Source organism: Alligator sinensis, unplaced genomic scaffold, assembly GCF_000455745.1.
Source record: "Alligator sinensis unplaced genomic scaffold, ASM45574v1 scaffold8_1, whole genome shotgun sequence".
NCBI classification, from domain to species: Eukaryota; Metazoa; Chordata; order Crocodylia; family Alligatoridae; genus Alligator; species Alligator sinensis.
The window spans coordinates 432355-449065 of record NW_005842568.1 but is presented as its reverse complement, the minus strand read 5'-3'; the positions used below and the strand labels follow the sequence as shown (position 1 = coordinate 449065).

Below are 16711 nucleotides of genomic sequence, written 5' to 3'. Positions count from 1 at the left end.
CACGTAATGGCCTTGTCTTGTAATCACCGTTGCCTAATTGGTACAGAAAGGCCTTTCCAGAAGAGATGTAAAACTAAGGTCTTGATGTCTGGCAGTCAAGGAACGATCACAGCCCATTCTTTGCAGATAAGAAGCATCAAGACTTGGTGTCTAACAAATTCCAACTTGCTTGTTTGCCCTCTGCCTCTCTACAGTCTTGCCTGTAAATGAGATTCATCTTCACTTCTGACCCCAAATTAATGGGGGTGCATTTCAGGGTGGGCAGCGGAACTATTTGGCCTGCAGCTCCGTGTCTTCCATCACTCTGAATGGTTATATAGTAATTACAGCAATGGTCGTGTTTTCCTCATACGGCTGAGAAACTGGCCTCCTCCACCTGAGCGCCTTTGACTCTCACACCAAAGTCAAAAGAATTTAATGCTGAGGTTAGACCAAGAATGCGTACAGCTGGTAGTGTAAAATGCTTGCGTGTACAAGACACCTTGAAAGACGCCCTCTCGGGACTTTCTTTCAGCCCCACGGGGCGGTTTACGGTATACATGCGTCTCCAGTGAGAGGCCGACATGGGACCATATTTCCTGCCCAGGTGGAAGGAATTTGCCTGTGTATTCTGCAGTCAATTGAACATTGTAGCATGGCGTGTCTAACTGCTTTATGCAGACACTGTTTTACCCATTTCCGGGGACCACCTGACATTCTGTCCCCTGTCGAAATGAGAGGCACAGGGTAAAAGTCTCAAGTGATTTATGGCCCAATTTAGATGCAAATAGGCACCTAGTGGGAGTTACCAAGCAGCCTAAGAGGGACAGGCACCCAACTCCTATTAAAATTCAAGGAGTTAGGTACCTAGCTCCCTTAGACACTTTTATAAATCCCAGGAGGTGACAATCTGCATTTATAGATACTTAAAAGATCTTTACAAGTCTGGCCCTTAATAGCTTGTGTCTCATGGGGAGTCAGCTGGGAATCAGGATCCTAAGTCACTTTTGAAAAAAAAATGGAAGTGAGGTTTCTAAGTCACTTAGACAGTTTTAAAGAAAATTATCTATATTGAAAAAAATTCTTCTACTAAACATGTTATTATTTCAAGATAAATGATCTCTGACAGCTGATTGGCCTGAAAAATAATTCAAACTTTAGCCAATAAAAATTCAACTTATAGCTAAGAGAACTGCATGTGTCTACAATGAATGCAGCATGGATAAACTGGCTTCAAACTGGTTATTCTCTAAATCAATCAGATTAAATTATCTGATGACAATCAGGGATTTGGGTTTTCTGTTCGCTATGGAAAAACACGGATTTTGAGTTTTTAAATCAGATAATTTGGGGGGGGGGGTTAATCAGAGAATTTGAGATTTTTAAACAAAGAAAATCAAGATCCCTGATATTGCAGCAAGTATGTGCGCTTTTTAGCTAAACTCACTGGGTGCATCTACATCAGCGCTTTACTGAGGAGTTGACCAAATAGCTCCACAGCAAAGTGTCACTGTCTACTTGTGCACCCACAGTAGGGCTCAGTAGATTCATTAAGTCCACCGTAGGGCAGTATTGTCTGGGACGAATACTATCCTATGGCGGAGTAATTTATGCCGCTGCAACACACGTGGACACGGTGACCAGGGCTGGCTGGGGCAGGAGGCTGCCTGTCAGCTAGCCTGCACTGTAGCACCCTGGTGCCCCAGCCAGCCCCTCTGCTGCCCACCACCACTGACCCCCTCCAGCCTGGGGCTGCTCCGCCCCGGCTCAGACTGCATGTGTAAACGTTTGCTGCACCTGGGAGCAGCTGACTGCAGTGCGAACTGTGCTGGAGTTGATTGCATTGGATTAATTGCTCGTGTGAATGCACACACTGAGATTAATTGGTGCCTCGGGACCAGTATCTCCTGCTTTGACAAACAACATTTCTGTATTCATGTAGAAGCAGCAGCCACGCACAGGCCAGCTGACAAATGAAACAAAGTTTGAGAACTTAGGTCAGGGCCGTGCTTATCTTCCATAAGAAAGTGTGGCTTGCAAGTCTGCTAGTTCCAACATGCATGTGACCAGGGTCCTTAGATGCAGATGGTGTATTCCAGTGGGGTTTCATAGACATCATCATAGACATCAGGGCTGGAAGGGACCTCGGAAGATCATCGAGTCCAGCCCCCCGCCCAAAGGGCAGGAAGTCAGCTGGGGTCATAGGATCCCAGCAAGATGAGCATCCAGTTTCATCTTGAAGGTGTTCAATGAAGGCGCTTAAACCACCTCCGGTGGCAGGCTGTTCCAGACCTTGGGGGCTCGGACAGTAAAGAAGTTCTTCCTTATGTCCAGCCTGAAACGATCTTGTAGTAGTTTGTGACCATTCGACCTCGTCATCCCTTGGGGCGCTCTGGTGAACAAACGTTCCCCCAGATGCTGGTGGTCACCCCTGATAAACTTGTAGGTGGCTGGGACCTTCTTTATTAGTAAGGTTGGCTGCTGGCTCTGCCAGCTGAAGAAGAATCACAGAATCACAGAAAAGCAGGGCCAGAAGGGACCTCTGGAGGCCATCCAGTCATAGCCCTGCTAGAGGCAGGATCATCCCTTTCCAAACCATCCCACACAAATCTTTTATCTAAGCTATTACTAAAACTAGTCAACCCAGTCACAGCCACAAGGTAGAGATCGCATCCTAACTGGTCACGGGGAAAGCGGAGGCACAATGGCAGCCAGTGTCCTGCTACTGCAAGGGTTTTTAAAACACTCTTGAAAGGTCCAAGGAAAAGGGCCGTGCCCCTGCTGCAGACGAAAGCACAACCCCCCCCAGTCAGTGCCAAAGGGCCACATTTGGCCACCCAAGGAAACAGTTCTTAGCAGCCCATCAGCATTTCGTTTTTTAAGGAACTGCTTCTTACTCATGGTTTTCAGAGAAATATTCATCTTGCCATGTGCTGCATGGCAGATACTCTCAAAGGCAAAACACTTGCCGGAGATGGTCCAGCATGGAGCAGGGGGATGGACTAGATATGACCTCCCGAGGCTCCTTCCCATCCTACTCTTCTACGATTCCATGAAAGCACGGGGCTGTTAACACCTCTTCTCTGCCCTTCACTCTTTACTGGCTTGGATTTACACTTACGGATTAGCCTGCAGGCAGTTTTCACCTGTTGTGCCAGAGCACTTCAGTTTATCCAAAAAATGTCTAGTAAGCATTTCCTAAACCACTCAAAAACTATCAGCCTCCTACCTTCTTGCTTCCTAGGGAGATGCAGAGACTCACCTTCTGACAGTCGCTCCTTCCAGCCTTGGGCAGCCGAAGTGAAGAACTCATTGTTGAGTGCAGAGCCGCTCAGCTTCATTAAACCGTCTGCCCCAACCTGAGACAAGAAACCAAGCAAACGAACGCTGACTCACCAAAAATGCAGACTGACGTGCCTTGTCCTGCCACACGGCAGCAGAGGAACACAGCGTGGACAAAAACCACCATCTCGACTGACACCGTGTCACTCGCAGCCTCCCTGCTGGCTAATCCAACACACTGGTCTCGCAGGCTCCTAGAGGACTTCCCTTGTTCAAACTCAGCAGGACCTGTGGGCCAGTCTGGGGGCCAGACCGGACACAGACCAGCCCCATGCACTGGATCCAGCACACGCTGTGCGTGCCAGACCAGCCCCACATGGAGAGCACGGGGCCAGTCTAGTGCATGCTGCATGCTGGTCCAGGCTGAGACCCAGAGGCAGCACCCTGGGCCAGACGATAGGGCTCTGAAGACAGGATCTGGCCCTCAGGCCACATCCTTGACACACGCCTGTTCTAGCCCTGAGCGCCAGGACATTGCAGGAAACAGGCGGAAGCGCAAGGGGATGCTTTAAAAGCAGAGAACAGAAGAGAAGCAGTGCCTCAAAGGCTGCCACAGATGCACTGCCCTTCTGAACAGTCACCCTGTAGGACTTGAGCTGCTGTCAAAAGCAAAAGCTCTGCCAGCTTCCAGGGAAAAGAAAAGGTTCCTAAAGAGAAGCTGGGGACACCAAAGGAGTCACTTGGAAGCAGGCATCTAAGGTAAGAGCCACGCGTCTTCCAGAAGAGCCGTGACGAGATGGGCCTGGGGATGATTCAGACTGTGAAATAGTCCAAGAGAAGAGCCGTGCTTCAGCTTGGAGTGCACCAGCCCGAGGATGCCTGGCACCCAGGGCACTGAGAGCGAGAGCAAGAGGGGCAGATCAGGGCCTCTGCTCGCCGGCCACTGTGCAAGCTCCGTCAGACGAGCAGACTCCACACCGAGTCAGGGCGGTGCCTTCCATTTCCAACACAAGAAACGAACCTTACTGCAAGGCTCCTGATATGCACCAAGGGCCTGGACACGCATTTATTTCTGGTGCTGCAAATTCCTGGGAAATCAGCAGCGCTAGACAAAGGGAGAGTCCAGCCCCTGCCCCCCTCATCTTCCCCAGACTAGGGTCTCTCCAGCCTGGGAAGGTGCTGGGAGCAGCTGCTGCCTGAGTCCTCCTGCTCCCCAGGGAGCCTCTCCCCACCACTCCACCCTTCCCAGGGATGGGGAGGGGCCTGTCAGCTAGCAGCTCCCCTGTCTGGCAAGGCATGGCTTGAAGGCTCCTGGTCCCTTGGAGGAGCGAAGCATCCGGGAAGCACACAGTAACCCTCCTCCAGGAGAGCTCACCCTTGCTAAAAGAGGAACCTCTTTCTCCAGGATGCGGCACGCTTCCTGCAGCGGATGACGTGCAAACACCTGCAGGCTCCCAGGTTCTCGCAGGAGAGCAGCATTTCTCCCGCTAGATGCATGACACCTGTCGATACCACAAATCTGTCCAAACGTACAAGATTTCAGCTAAGGGAAGAAGAACTGCGTAGCAAGCGTCCAACAACGCGGGGCTTGTTTCCTTAAGAGAGCTCCTGTTTTCACTTAATAATTCAGCATTCGTGATGCAGATCATTTAATTTAAGGGAAGCGTCCTAACAGTAGGTTTGTCCAGGGCAGATTTCTGCTGAGTGGCTTGCACTCTAGGGACTCGGGGAAGCGGAGATCTCTGCTCCGCTTGAAGCACAGACTGCTCAGCAGTAGACGGGAGAATGCCTCGGCGCGGTATGGATGCAGTACAGTATGTGTGGGGATCTCTCTCACTCAGCATTGAGTATTGGTGCTGGTGGAGGCTGGTCAGAGGGCTAAATAAATCTTGTCTGAGAAAGCTGACAGGACCCAGACAATTCTCTGAGGAGCACACAAGCACCCAGGGGGGGCAGGGCAGGCATTTTTTAGGATTTTCACTACAGCACTGTCTGAAATTACAAAAAAAAGTCCTTTTTGGGGCCTGGCAGCAGAATTAACTAGTCAGAATTCTTTCCCAAACAAATTTCCGTTCAGCACAGGGACTATTAAGACAAATCTCTCCCCATCTGCTGCTCCTCTTGCCAGTAAACTCCAGCTGCAAACACCATCACTTCATATTTTCATACAGACTTACTTATTAAAAAGGCCACAGGACTTGTAAAACAATGCCTCTGGACTTTTATCAGAGCACCCTTGCTCTTACAAGTCCCTGGTGAGCACTGCCTGCAGATCACAACTTGAGAGTCAATTCAAAATGTTGCAGTCGCTCCGAAATCCAAAAGAACAGCTTCTAGCTAGCGGTGCTCTTTGTGAAGAGACCACAGCACATGTGTATGTGCCCACACAGCCCTGGCATCACCCGCACTGTGTGCGAAACAACAGACAGCACAGCTACGGTTAGGCAGAAGCAAGGACTGAAGCAGTCTTCAAGGGGCAGCACTGCAATACAGGGAAGCTTTGTATCTTCGGAGATCCCCGGGCCACAGGCACTGAGCGCTGGAGGGCAGAATAACGGAGAGGGGGAGGTCAGGGTGGCTCCCATAGCCTGGACCCAGACAGAGCTGGGGCCAACTACCTCCATCTGAAGTCAGGCCAGTCTGTACATGGCTCGGAAGAAGACGGAGAGACTGAATGAGCAAGTCAGGTGAGGCATGTCTGCTCACAGCACCCGACTTGCAGAAAAAGCGGGGGAAGCACAAGTCCAGAAATTCCAGTCTAGTTCCAGAAAAAAACATCTGCTTGTCATCGTATCAGTCCACACGGGGTTGAAACTTCCTGGCGGGTCTGGCCAAGAGCTGTTAGTTCAATCTGGTAATTTCCTAACGTAGCGGCTGGGACATCACTGGTGCAGGTACTCCAGCCTCCCGTGACTGCTGCGTGACACCGTGAAGCTGGAGTCCTTCCGGACCCTCAACCTCACACAACTGAACGGGAGGGAAGAAGCACGGGCTCTCGGGACCAACATGGGAGTGCTTCCTTAGTCAGCCCATTCCCTGGCTGAAGGTCATGCTGCTAGAACAGGGGCGGGCGATTATTTCAGGCAGAGGGCTGCTTACCCGTTTTGGCAGGCTTTCGAGGGCCGCATGGGTAGCCCCGCCCCTTGACAGGTGCCCCATCCCTTGACAGGTGCCCAGCCCCCTGGTCACCACCTTGGGACCAATGTCTCAGAGCCAGCACCAGCGGGCCCAAAGCGGGGCACAGGCTGGCAGAGGTCTGTGAAGCCGGGCTGAGCTGCACCAGCAGGGAGAGGGGGAGCTGGCCCGGCTCCCTAGAGCCCCTGCTGGCCGGGACCCCTGTACTCCTGCCACCCTGCTCCAGGCCCTGCCGGCGCTAGCTCCCGCTGGCTCCCCGCCCACTCACTCCCAGTGCCCCCTGGCACACCCCAGTGCGGTACAGGTGGGGGGCAGCGCACACCCTGACCCCCTGCTCGCTGGCAGGGAAGAAGCTGGTGCTGAGAGCGGGCTAAAGCAGCCCCTTGCCCACCCCATGGCCCCCGCCCCGCCCCGGCTGCAAGCGGCCACAGCATGGGGCGCCGGGCACGGGGTGGGTGAGGGGCCGCTTTTCCCACGCTCAACATCAGCTTGTAACCTGGCCCTACTGCCAGCCTGGGCCCGCGCTGGCTCCGGGCTCACCCGTCAGGGCTGCGCGTGGCTACAGCAGCCGCAGCCCCCCTGCTTGCCACGTTGGGCAGTGTTGGCTGCTGCCGCCCACCCAGAGCTCGTGCGCTGGACAGGGCAGAGGCAGCGGTGGCAAACACTGCCCAGTGCGGCAAGCGGGGTGCCGCAGCTGCTGTCACCACACGCAGCCCCAATGGGTGACCCCAGAGCCAGAGCGTGGCCCAGGTTGGCAGTGGCGCTGGGTTACAAGGTGGTGCTGAGCACGGGGGGCGGGAAGTGGCCCCTCGCCTGCCCTGTGGTCGGAGCCCCGTGCTGTAGCTGCTCACAGCCCACATGGGGCTGCATATGCCTGCTGCAGACAGCCCTGCGTGGGCTGCGAGCAGCTGCAGCAGGGAGCGCCGGCCATGGGGCAGGGAAAGAAAGGGAAGGAGCAGGGAAGGAGCACGGGGAAAAGTTTAGTACAGGGGGAGGGGGGAAGCGGCCCCTCCCCCGCCCCATGGCTGGCGCTCCCTGCTCCCAGCCTGTGTGGGGCTATCTGGAGCAGTCCCAGGCAACCCCACGTGGGCTGCAAACAGCTGCAGGGGGGGGCGCCGGCCACAGGGTGGGCGAGGGGCTGCTCCCCCCTCCCCCGCACTCAGCTTTTCCCCAGGCCACATTTCCCCAGGCTCCTTTCCTGCCTGGGGTCCTCCCCTGCCCTTCCCCCTTACCTGCGGTTCTGGCGAGGGACAGCCATGTGGTTCCAGGCCAGAAGCCAGGGCTGGGGCTTCTGGCTGGGGGGGGGCGGGGCCAGGCAGGCCCTGCTGTTGTGGGAGCCCGCCAGGCTTCCCCTGGGTCCTACTGCCCTTGGTTCCTGTCATTTTTGACAGGAACCAAGGGCAGAGAAATATTAATTTTCTAAATTTTTTAGAGGCCCCGCGGGCTGGACAGAATGGCTTTGTGGGCCGCATCTGGCCCACGTGCCATATTTTGCCCACCCCTGCACTAGAAGGTGCTGTGTAGGTATGATGGGCCAGCATGGACCCTCAAACTCGAATGGAAGAAACAGAGCTGCTCCTCTCCCCCCTTCCCTGTCATTACTGCCCACTGCAAATTTAGCATCGATATTCAGCTTCTGTTCTCCTCAGCATCTAGGCTGAAAAGACATCATGGTTTCTCAACCTAGAAGCATCAAGGAACTGAAACAACTCTGGCCTCCTCATATGGCTCAAATGGAAGAGGCACCCTGGCTTGGTAAAAATCTTGGTGGGGACTGCCAACCCAAGGCATTTTTTTAGACATTTGCAAGCCTTTTCCTGACAGCAAGACTTTTTTACTGCTATGTATTTTACATAACATAAATGCAACTCTTCTGCGAGCCCTGCACTGCTCCCAGGCTCCAGTTATAAGGGCTGGGTTCAGAATTAGGTGTTCAAGATAGTTTCATAGTAGGTTGGGTTGGAAGGGACCTGAGCAGATCATCAAGTCTGACCCCCTGCCATGGCAGGAAAGAGCACTGGGGTCAAATGACCCTGGCAAGGTGTTCATCTAGTCTCCTCTTAAAGACCCCCAGGGTAGGAGCCAGCACCACTTCTCTTGGAAGATGGTTCCAGATCCTAGCCGCCCTGACTGTGAAGATTAACCACAGTAAAAAAGTAAGAAGGTTTGGTTGTCAGTAAAAAGGCTGCAGTAAAAAAAAAATGGGTTTGGCAGCTCTGCTGGACTGCAGCATGTTTTTACACTATGCTGCTTTGCCACGTCTCTCCACCAGCACTCTGCTACTCACCTACACACCTTGATACCCCTGACTGCACCCTGCACCATGCTGCCCCCATAGGCCAGTCCCCACTGGCCCCACTCTCCCCATCCCAACACAGACCTCCAAAGAAGCCTACAAGTGACCCAGTGATATTACCGGCAGCATGCAATACAGGAGTGGCAGCACGTGGCTGAGAGAACACTCCCGGCAGTGTGCTGTGCTCCTGCTTGGACACCAGGCAGCGCTGCTGTGCTTTGTCTGTGGAACCTTCAATCAAGCTGTGGCTGCTTAGTAGTTTCAGTGGGGGCTAATTTTTGTAAGGACTTTACTGCCAGCCATTTTTACCCTGATTTTTTACTGACAATCAGTGAATTTATTGACAGTTGGAAACCCTGATTGTGGTATTAAAAAAAACCCAAAAACTGCGTACCAAATATTCTGCATCTTTGAAATCTATCCTTTCCCCCTAATCCTACTACACTTTTGGCCAGTTTTTGATCAAATTTCACTTTCTCTACTCTGATTTCCTCCTCTGTGCAATCTCACCTTCACTAAGACCCTTCACTCTATTCAAAATGTTGCTGCTTTCTGGGCAATGTCACACTTGTCTTCAAAAACCTTCAATGGCTTCCCTTCACCTGCATGAAGTTCAAGCTTTTTCCCTTCCTGCTGTCTGTTTGTAAAGTGCCTAGCACAATGGGGCCTCTGGCCTCTAGGAACTACCATAACATAAATATTAGATTACGCTCATTCATATATCAAGTGCCAGTGGAGCCTTCCCCGTACCTTCGTGTCCATCTTCCCCGCTAACTGCCTCTGGATCTGCTAAGTTGCCCTCCTTTAGCCCCTGCTGAATTCTACTCCCATTCCCCTTCACAGCTTCTCCTCTGCTACTCTTTGCACAGGGAACTCCAGCACTGAATGGCTGCCCCCAGGTCGTTCAGGAGAGAATTATTTCACGACGCCTTACATTAGTAATCCACAAGGTAGAAACCTGCCCCACTCTCAAAGGGCACCCATGTTCTGTGCTCTGTGGCTCAAACTGTGCGATTCATGTTCCAGCTTAGCACAAGGCCTTCTGGGAAAAGGGACTCCTTCTATACTCTGAAAAGGGCTGCTATTTAACAGCCAAGTAAGAAGTTGGCTTGTGCAGCTGTCTGTGGTCACGGGGGCATGTTTAAGCACTTTCTCTCTCCAATGCAAAACATGTGCCTCTTTGCAAGGCTAGAGTACTGGGTAGCCTCACCTGCCAGCTCAGCAATCCAGAGCACAACAGTGCTTACATGACAGTCACTGATAAATCCTGAAACCGGAAGAGGATTAGACTAAGCATAACAATGGTTTTAGATTGGTGAGGCACCTCTGCTAAAAGGCTGTCAGGCTGATATTGGATGGTAGAGCTGGGAGGAAAAAGCAAGCATTAAGTACTGCACTCACCCACCCTGCACCCTTCACTACAACAGAATCCACTCATCACACTACACTTGGGAACACGGGACTCACTGCACTGGAGCAAGCCACTGGCCCATCAAATCTGGCCTTCTTCCTCAGCTAATACCTAAAGCTTCATGGAAAGAAACATTTCAGTCCTTCGCTAAATGCAGAACTGCATGTGGAGGAGGAAATTCCATCCTATCCCAGCAGCACCAGCTGAAACTGGAAACCTGACTGCCCTCATCTTAGTGAGCGGGTCACTGCTTGGACAGAAGAAACCAACACGCCGGTGGGAGCAGTCCCGGGAGGTTCTGGAGGCTGCTTCCTTAGAACCGGGAGATGCGACTTACCTGTCTGTCCACCTCTGGGAGCAGGAGCAGCAGGCGCTGCTGACAGTCTGTCGGCAAGACGGAGAACGTGTGCTTGTTGATCAGTGCCCGCAGATTCGTGTTCACCAGGATGGAGTCTGGTGTTTCCACATCGATTTCAGCACATTTTGTCCTCTTCAGCTGCCCTGCAGGGAACCACAGAGGCCATGTAACAATGTCTGAGGCAGGAACAAGGTCTCTCTCACCCCACGCTGCTCTTCACTTACTTCATGGGTATGTAAAGTTATTCATAATGCCACTCCGATGGCTCAGTGTCAAACCCTGAAAGGGGGTAGGGAGGGGCAGCAGACCATTTGTTAAGCTGGGGAGCAAGGCTAATGAGCATCCAGCCCTACGCCACAAGGAACAGCACACTGTGGAGGCTAGAGGCTGAAAGGTTAAAAATAATATAAAGAAGGATCTGTGGAGTACGAAGGTCTCTCACCCTCAGCAAAACACAATACCTAGTGCTCTACTCTGTCTGGCTTTACCAGAATTCACCATGGTGCCCCACATCGTGAGCCTGCAGAGCCTGTCCTATACTGCGGTACGTGCCTGTCTCTCTCACTCAGCACTATCAACATTTTTCAGGAAGAAAGTGTGTGTTCATCTTTTACTTTAATGTAATGGCGAAGGCAGCCGAATAGTACCCTTAGGATTTCTTCCTTGGATGTTTCCCCGTAGTACTCTGCGAGAGCAGCAGCGATTTAGAAGCAGTCAGCACTCTGTGTATGGTTTTCAGCAGTGAAGCCCTGCTCGTGTTGTGACTACAGTGCCAAGCACAGCACAAGAATGAACAGATGTTCTCTCTCCTTCCTTTCCCAGCCTGAGCAGGTCTTCACACGAGTCCCGCACTTGTCACGTTACCCCCAGGTGTCCCAAGCGACCGCCGTAACTTCAAAAGCAGCAGGACAGGCAGAATGCTTGTACTTCCCCTGAACTCATCCATTAAGCATCGCTGGCAATATGCCATGCCTTCTGTGAACTCCAATTACAAACATATCACTAAAACGGGCTCGTGGTGACAGATGCACTGCGCACCTCCGGACCAGGGGGCTGACAATGCTGCAGAAGATCATTATTCCCTGCAACACAGTCCCTGCCAAAGCTTGCTGCACGCTCTTCGAGGCCATTCAGAGCACTCCTCCCCAGACAGTACCGCCTGCTCCATCTGCAGAACACAGAGCACCTGCCTCCAGCTAACCGTGCTCACTCCGCCGACGGGCAAGGCGCTGGCACTCCACATGCCCTAGGGCGCGTGGCCACCAACAGCACCCAAACACTGCCCGGTTCATCCGCACAGTCTGGGAGCAGCAGCTCTGGGGACTGCAGTCCTCTCCTCAGGCCAGAACAGAAACAGCAAACACCCCCCCCCAAATGGCCCCACCAGTGTCCCTCTGGGCTGAGCAATCCTGGGTGTCTAGGCTGAAACAAAGATGGGTCCCGCTGTGATTTATGTGCTGGGCATTATGAGCCACGGAGCTGGACTGCACCTCGTCCGAGACGGCGGAGGAGCCCGCGCAGCGCCCCGAGCGGCCGTCAGAGCAGTTTGGAGGAGTCACGGTCACCATAACGCACAGCCCCGGAGGCGTGTGGGGAACGGAGCTCTGGGAACGTGATGGGACTGGAGCCTTTCACCTCAAGGTCACCAATTTAGATCAAAGCTAAACAAAAGTTGCTTTTTGGCCAGTGTGAAACGAGGGGCTTGGGGGCTGAGTGCACGGCTTCTCCCTACACCTGTGCGCTGCAGAGGCCATAGTGGATAAGTTTAAATGCCAGGTGCCTGTAAAACAAACCACCAGTGAACAAGGGAGAATTGAGAAAGCTGATTTTAACTGTCCAGGCTTCTTGGCTTGGCAGGAGAGGGCTCAGTTGGTTGGTTTGTTTTTCAAGGTAACCAAACCACTGGAAATGCTAAAAGGAAAAGATCTACTAAATAATGCAAGTCCCCTTCTGTCTCTGTTATGCAGAATACAGTGAACTCGGGAGCTGGCAAGCTCCCGGATGACAACTATTGGGCAAAGACATGCTTGCGTGTATAGAGGTTATTTCCTTAATTCATGTAGACTTCCAGGACCATCCAGAAACCACGCCACCTCTGGAACTAGTTGAGGCTTTTACTTAACTTTCCGTTTGACCTTTTTACTTTGGCATCTGAGCAACAAAATTCTCTCTATGCATAAAAAGAAATGTCTTACTTGGATGGAGCCGGTCGGATCTCTGGAACGGTTTCTTCCCCAAGGATGGCAGGGAGTTATCAGCCTTAACAGAGGGAGAGGAGCTGGACGTGGAGTTCTGAGGGCTGCTCGACTGCCTGTCCGACTGCTTCCCTTCCCAACCTGCAAGGAAATTCAAACATTTACACCACTGGAGGGGCAGAGCGTCAGCTGGCCTAGGCCTCCTGCTGCACTAGGCTCCAGGACAAGGAGGTCTGCATTGTGGATGCCGGCGCTCCCCTACTCTCCTTGCACTGAATTTGCAGCCTCCTGGAAGCAGGAAGGCCTTCATGAACTACTGTATCACTGCAGAGCTCTGGGATGGAAAACAGCCTCTACGAACATCCCAATCTATTGCCCAGGCAGTGCAGACAAGCTACTCTCCAGGCCTAGGCCAGCAACAGACTACTGGATCTGCCCGCAGAGGATTCTCTAGCGGCAGCATTTCCTGATACCTAGCCTTTGCTTTTTCCATTTCCACCTACTGCTCCTGTGCTGGCTCCGTTAAACCCCCTCCATAATCATTCTCCCTGATTTGTAGTTATGCCTTTCAGATGCTCTGGATTGCTGTCCTCCCCCGGAGCCACTCCTCTGCCGAACTAGACAGATTTCACTGCTTTACTCCACGCTCATGCCTTGCTGCTCCCACGCCCGATCGGCTGTGCTGCTCTTTGCAGCGGTGCAACATCCCTCCTTGTGCAGCGAGACCGTCTGCAGGAAGAGCAGCTGGCCCCTTCCCTTGGGGTCTGTTTTCTTAACCCATTCCCATTAAGGGGAATTCAGGGAGCAAGCAGGTGTTTTCCCGCTCTGGGAGCAGACCTCGCATCTGTCCTGGGACCAGCTGTGCTGCACATGTCCCTGAACAGGAAAGTCCTGGGACTCATCACCCTTCCAATGAGGGTGCAGCGAGCACCTGAATGCACTGATGCAATTCTGGGACAGACACACTTTGTGATGGCCCACGAGAACATTAGCACTTCCTCTCCCACGAGCCTTTGCAGTGTTTGTCCCAGAACAATGGACATCAAAGTTTGAATGATCACACTTTATCCTGGGATAAAGTGGTCGCTCCTGGGACAAATGCGATGTCTGTTTGTAGTCCCAGAAGTGTGTGTGCAGCGACACATCTTCCCTCCACACCGGCGCTCAGGTCCCCAGGCAAGGGAAAGTTAAGCCACAGGACTTAACGTTATGGTGGTGAGCTGTTATCCCCAACCATCCCTTGCCCCCTCACGCAGCTCCTTCTACCCAGCATCACCCCGCAACTGCCCCTCTTACCTTCTCCTCCACCCTGACTCTCTCACCCTTCCCTTTTCTTTCTGTGTAGCTTTTCTAACCAAGCCTACGCTCCCTGAAACCCTGAGACGCTGCCATCATGCTGTGTGCTCTGCCACTTCCTCCACCCCGGGTCTGTCTTGTTATTCAGGCCATGAGCTCTTTGGAGCAGTGTCTATCTGCCCTTCCACGTGCAGTACCCAGCACAGCAGGGCCCACTTTGAGCTGGCCATTAGTCACGTGCATTAGGTCAGCTCCTAACAACAACTGATGTGACAGCAGGGCTCAGGGATTCCAGCAGGATCAAGCTGCTTCTGCTGGGGGCTGTACAAAGCACGCGACGTTTCCAAAGAGAACAACTCTGAGGCTAAACCAGGACCAGGACCATGACAAAGGGTGGAAGAGACTGCTCCTCTTAGGCCCAAGTGAAGCGAGTGATGGCCTTAACCACCACTTGACTTGCGGGGGGTTCCCCTTTCTCTTACATCCTTTTGTTAAGACTATGCTGAGAGTCGCACTGGGAAGGCCAGTAACTCAGAGTCAGGAGAGGAAACTGGATTCATGATACCTCCTGACTATGATGCAGCAGCAAAGTAAAGGGAACTCAGAAAGGAAAAACAACAAAAATGATGTAATGGCTCAAGGCTGACTTGAAGGGGACATGGTAATGGTTTCCAGCTATTTGTAGGAGATAAAGCCAAAGCAAGGAGGCGTGCTGCAGGTTGATGTACATGGGCCACCACTCTGAAAATAACTGCGTTAAGCGTTAAGTAACAGGAGCATGGACCAAGTACTTAGTGTGTTACTCCAAGCCAGGTAATAGGCCCCCAGAATTATGGGGCATAGACCAGGCACTGCCCCCCCTGGCCTGCTACCACAAGCCAACTGTAAGATGCCAACCATCTCTGTGTGCATGAGAAGCAGGAGTCAGGAGAGGATCTCCAGAGAACTCAACCAAGGGGTGAGGGACTCTGAAAAGAGAGCTTGAGCTATGGTGTCAGTGAACCACCAGGCTTGTACTGGTGAGCAGGCAAACGGCGAAAGTTGGAAATGACCTGGCTCCAGTCACCTGGAAGGCTTTCAAGGAAGGCTTTATGCACCCAGCACACCTCCTTCTTCCCTTAGAAATCAGGAACACAAGGTCTTCTGTGCCAGCTAGGCCCATCTTCCTTCTCAGCTTCCCCACACGCTGCAGGAATAACTCTCCAGAGGTGTCCCCCCCCCATGCTGGCTTCCCAGTCACATGGGCCAGCACACTGTAGTAGAGATTCGGGAACCACCACCAAGGAGCTGACTTCCCTCCCCTTCCTCTTCTCAACAGCGCTTTAACTTCCAAGCTGGTTGGGGACAGTCTGAGTGCCAACACTGTCGGGTACTCCCCTGGAGAACGGTGCAGAAAGCACAGCTGGTAACTCAGCTTACATATGCAGTATAGCCTCAACCCTGCGTTCGTCTGAACAGCTGCCACGTGGCACGTTCCAGCAGCACTCGAGCAGCAAGCAAAGGCAGACCAGTCTGCTTCGGGTGTGGGTCTCCTCAGGGGGCTATGAGGGAATAAGCAGACACACGTGGCTCTGAAGAAGCAAGCCAAAGGGAGAACCAAATTCTCCTTAACTCTGCACGGCCAAGCAGAAGTCCAGCATTCAACATGGAGCCCCAGTGGAGTCATATCGTCAGGCAGGTCTGAGAGCAGAAAGCTGTCCCACACCAACAAGGTCCCTTTGTCCCCTGTGCCGTTCGCTCTCCGTACCCATCTGCTGGCTCATGCTCTTTGCGGCAAGGCTCATCTTTTGCCCTGTGTTTTACAGCCCTCTGCACAGTGGGGTCTTGGTGCCATCACAACGCTAAGATTAGTGCTAATACCCATCGCACCGATACTCTCTGAAGTTAATAGCTCTCTTCATGACAAGGTTCATAGATGTTAGGGGCTGGAAGGGACTTCAGAAGATCATCGGGTCCAGCCCCCTGCACCAAGCAGGAAAGACAACAGGTCAAGTGACCCCAGAGAGGTGACCGTCCAGTCTTCTCTTGAAAACATCCAGGGTAGGTGATTGCACCACTTCCGGAGGGAGCTTATTCCACAGTCTGGACACCCTGACTGCAAAGAAGTTTTTCCTAGGTTATCAGTCTGTATCACAGGTGCTTTTGTGAGGCCAGGAAATGATGTTTCATTTGGAGGGGAGCGGGTGTGGATTTGCACTGACTGGACATGCTCCTTTCCCTTCCTCATGTATCCCAAGTTAGCAGCGAGGGATTGTGATGACAACTCCAGGTCTGCTCATATGCACTGGAGATGCCACGCTACGCTGCGACAGGCCCCGGTACTTTACCGAACACCATGTCAAAGGAATGCACTGCAGTCACCAGGACTTCAAGCCCCTAAAGCAAGATGGAATATCTTTCTATAAGATGCACTTCAACTCTACTAAGATTTATGGGTTTGAAATAAGAACCACCAGGTGAAAGCTTCTGGGCTATGTTGTGCTGGAGCGCATACTAAAAGATTAAAATGGTTCCTTCTGGCACTGACATCTATTTTTTCCCCTCTCACAATGCATTTTCCTAGAAGAGACCAGGCCAAGAGAACAGCCGCTGAAGCAGTTAATAAACAAGAACAGCCTGGGAAACCTGGGCTTCCTCTCCCTCCATCGTCTCCTAAACCCAAGAAGTCAGTTGGAGAGACATGACAGTTAGAGAGAGCGCAGGAATCGATCGCTGTCTCGTACCTGATTTAGCAGGTGTGGAGTCACCGGCTGGCTTCA

General features: G+C 52.6%; 1 protein-coding gene across 1 annotated transcript in view; it reads right to left on the bottom strand.

The window, feature by feature from the left end:
* Window positions 1-16711, bottom strand: part of ASXL2 (ASXL transcriptional regulator 2) — a 181568-nt gene that overhangs the window by 16474 nt on the left and 148383 nt on the right. The window contains exons 7-10 of the mRNA XM_025214141.1: window positions 16676-16711; window positions 12657-12797; window positions 10441-10604; window positions 3242-3338 (exon numbers count right to left, since the gene is read on the bottom strand). The exon at window positions 16676-16711 is cut by the window's right edge and continues 112 nt beyond it. Coding sequence (XP_025069926.1) covers window positions 3242-3338; window positions 10441-10604; window positions 12657-12797; window positions 16676-16711 — 438 coding nt within the window. The remainder of the gene's footprint in view (window positions 1-3241; window positions 3339-10440; window positions 10605-12656; window positions 12798-16675) is intronic.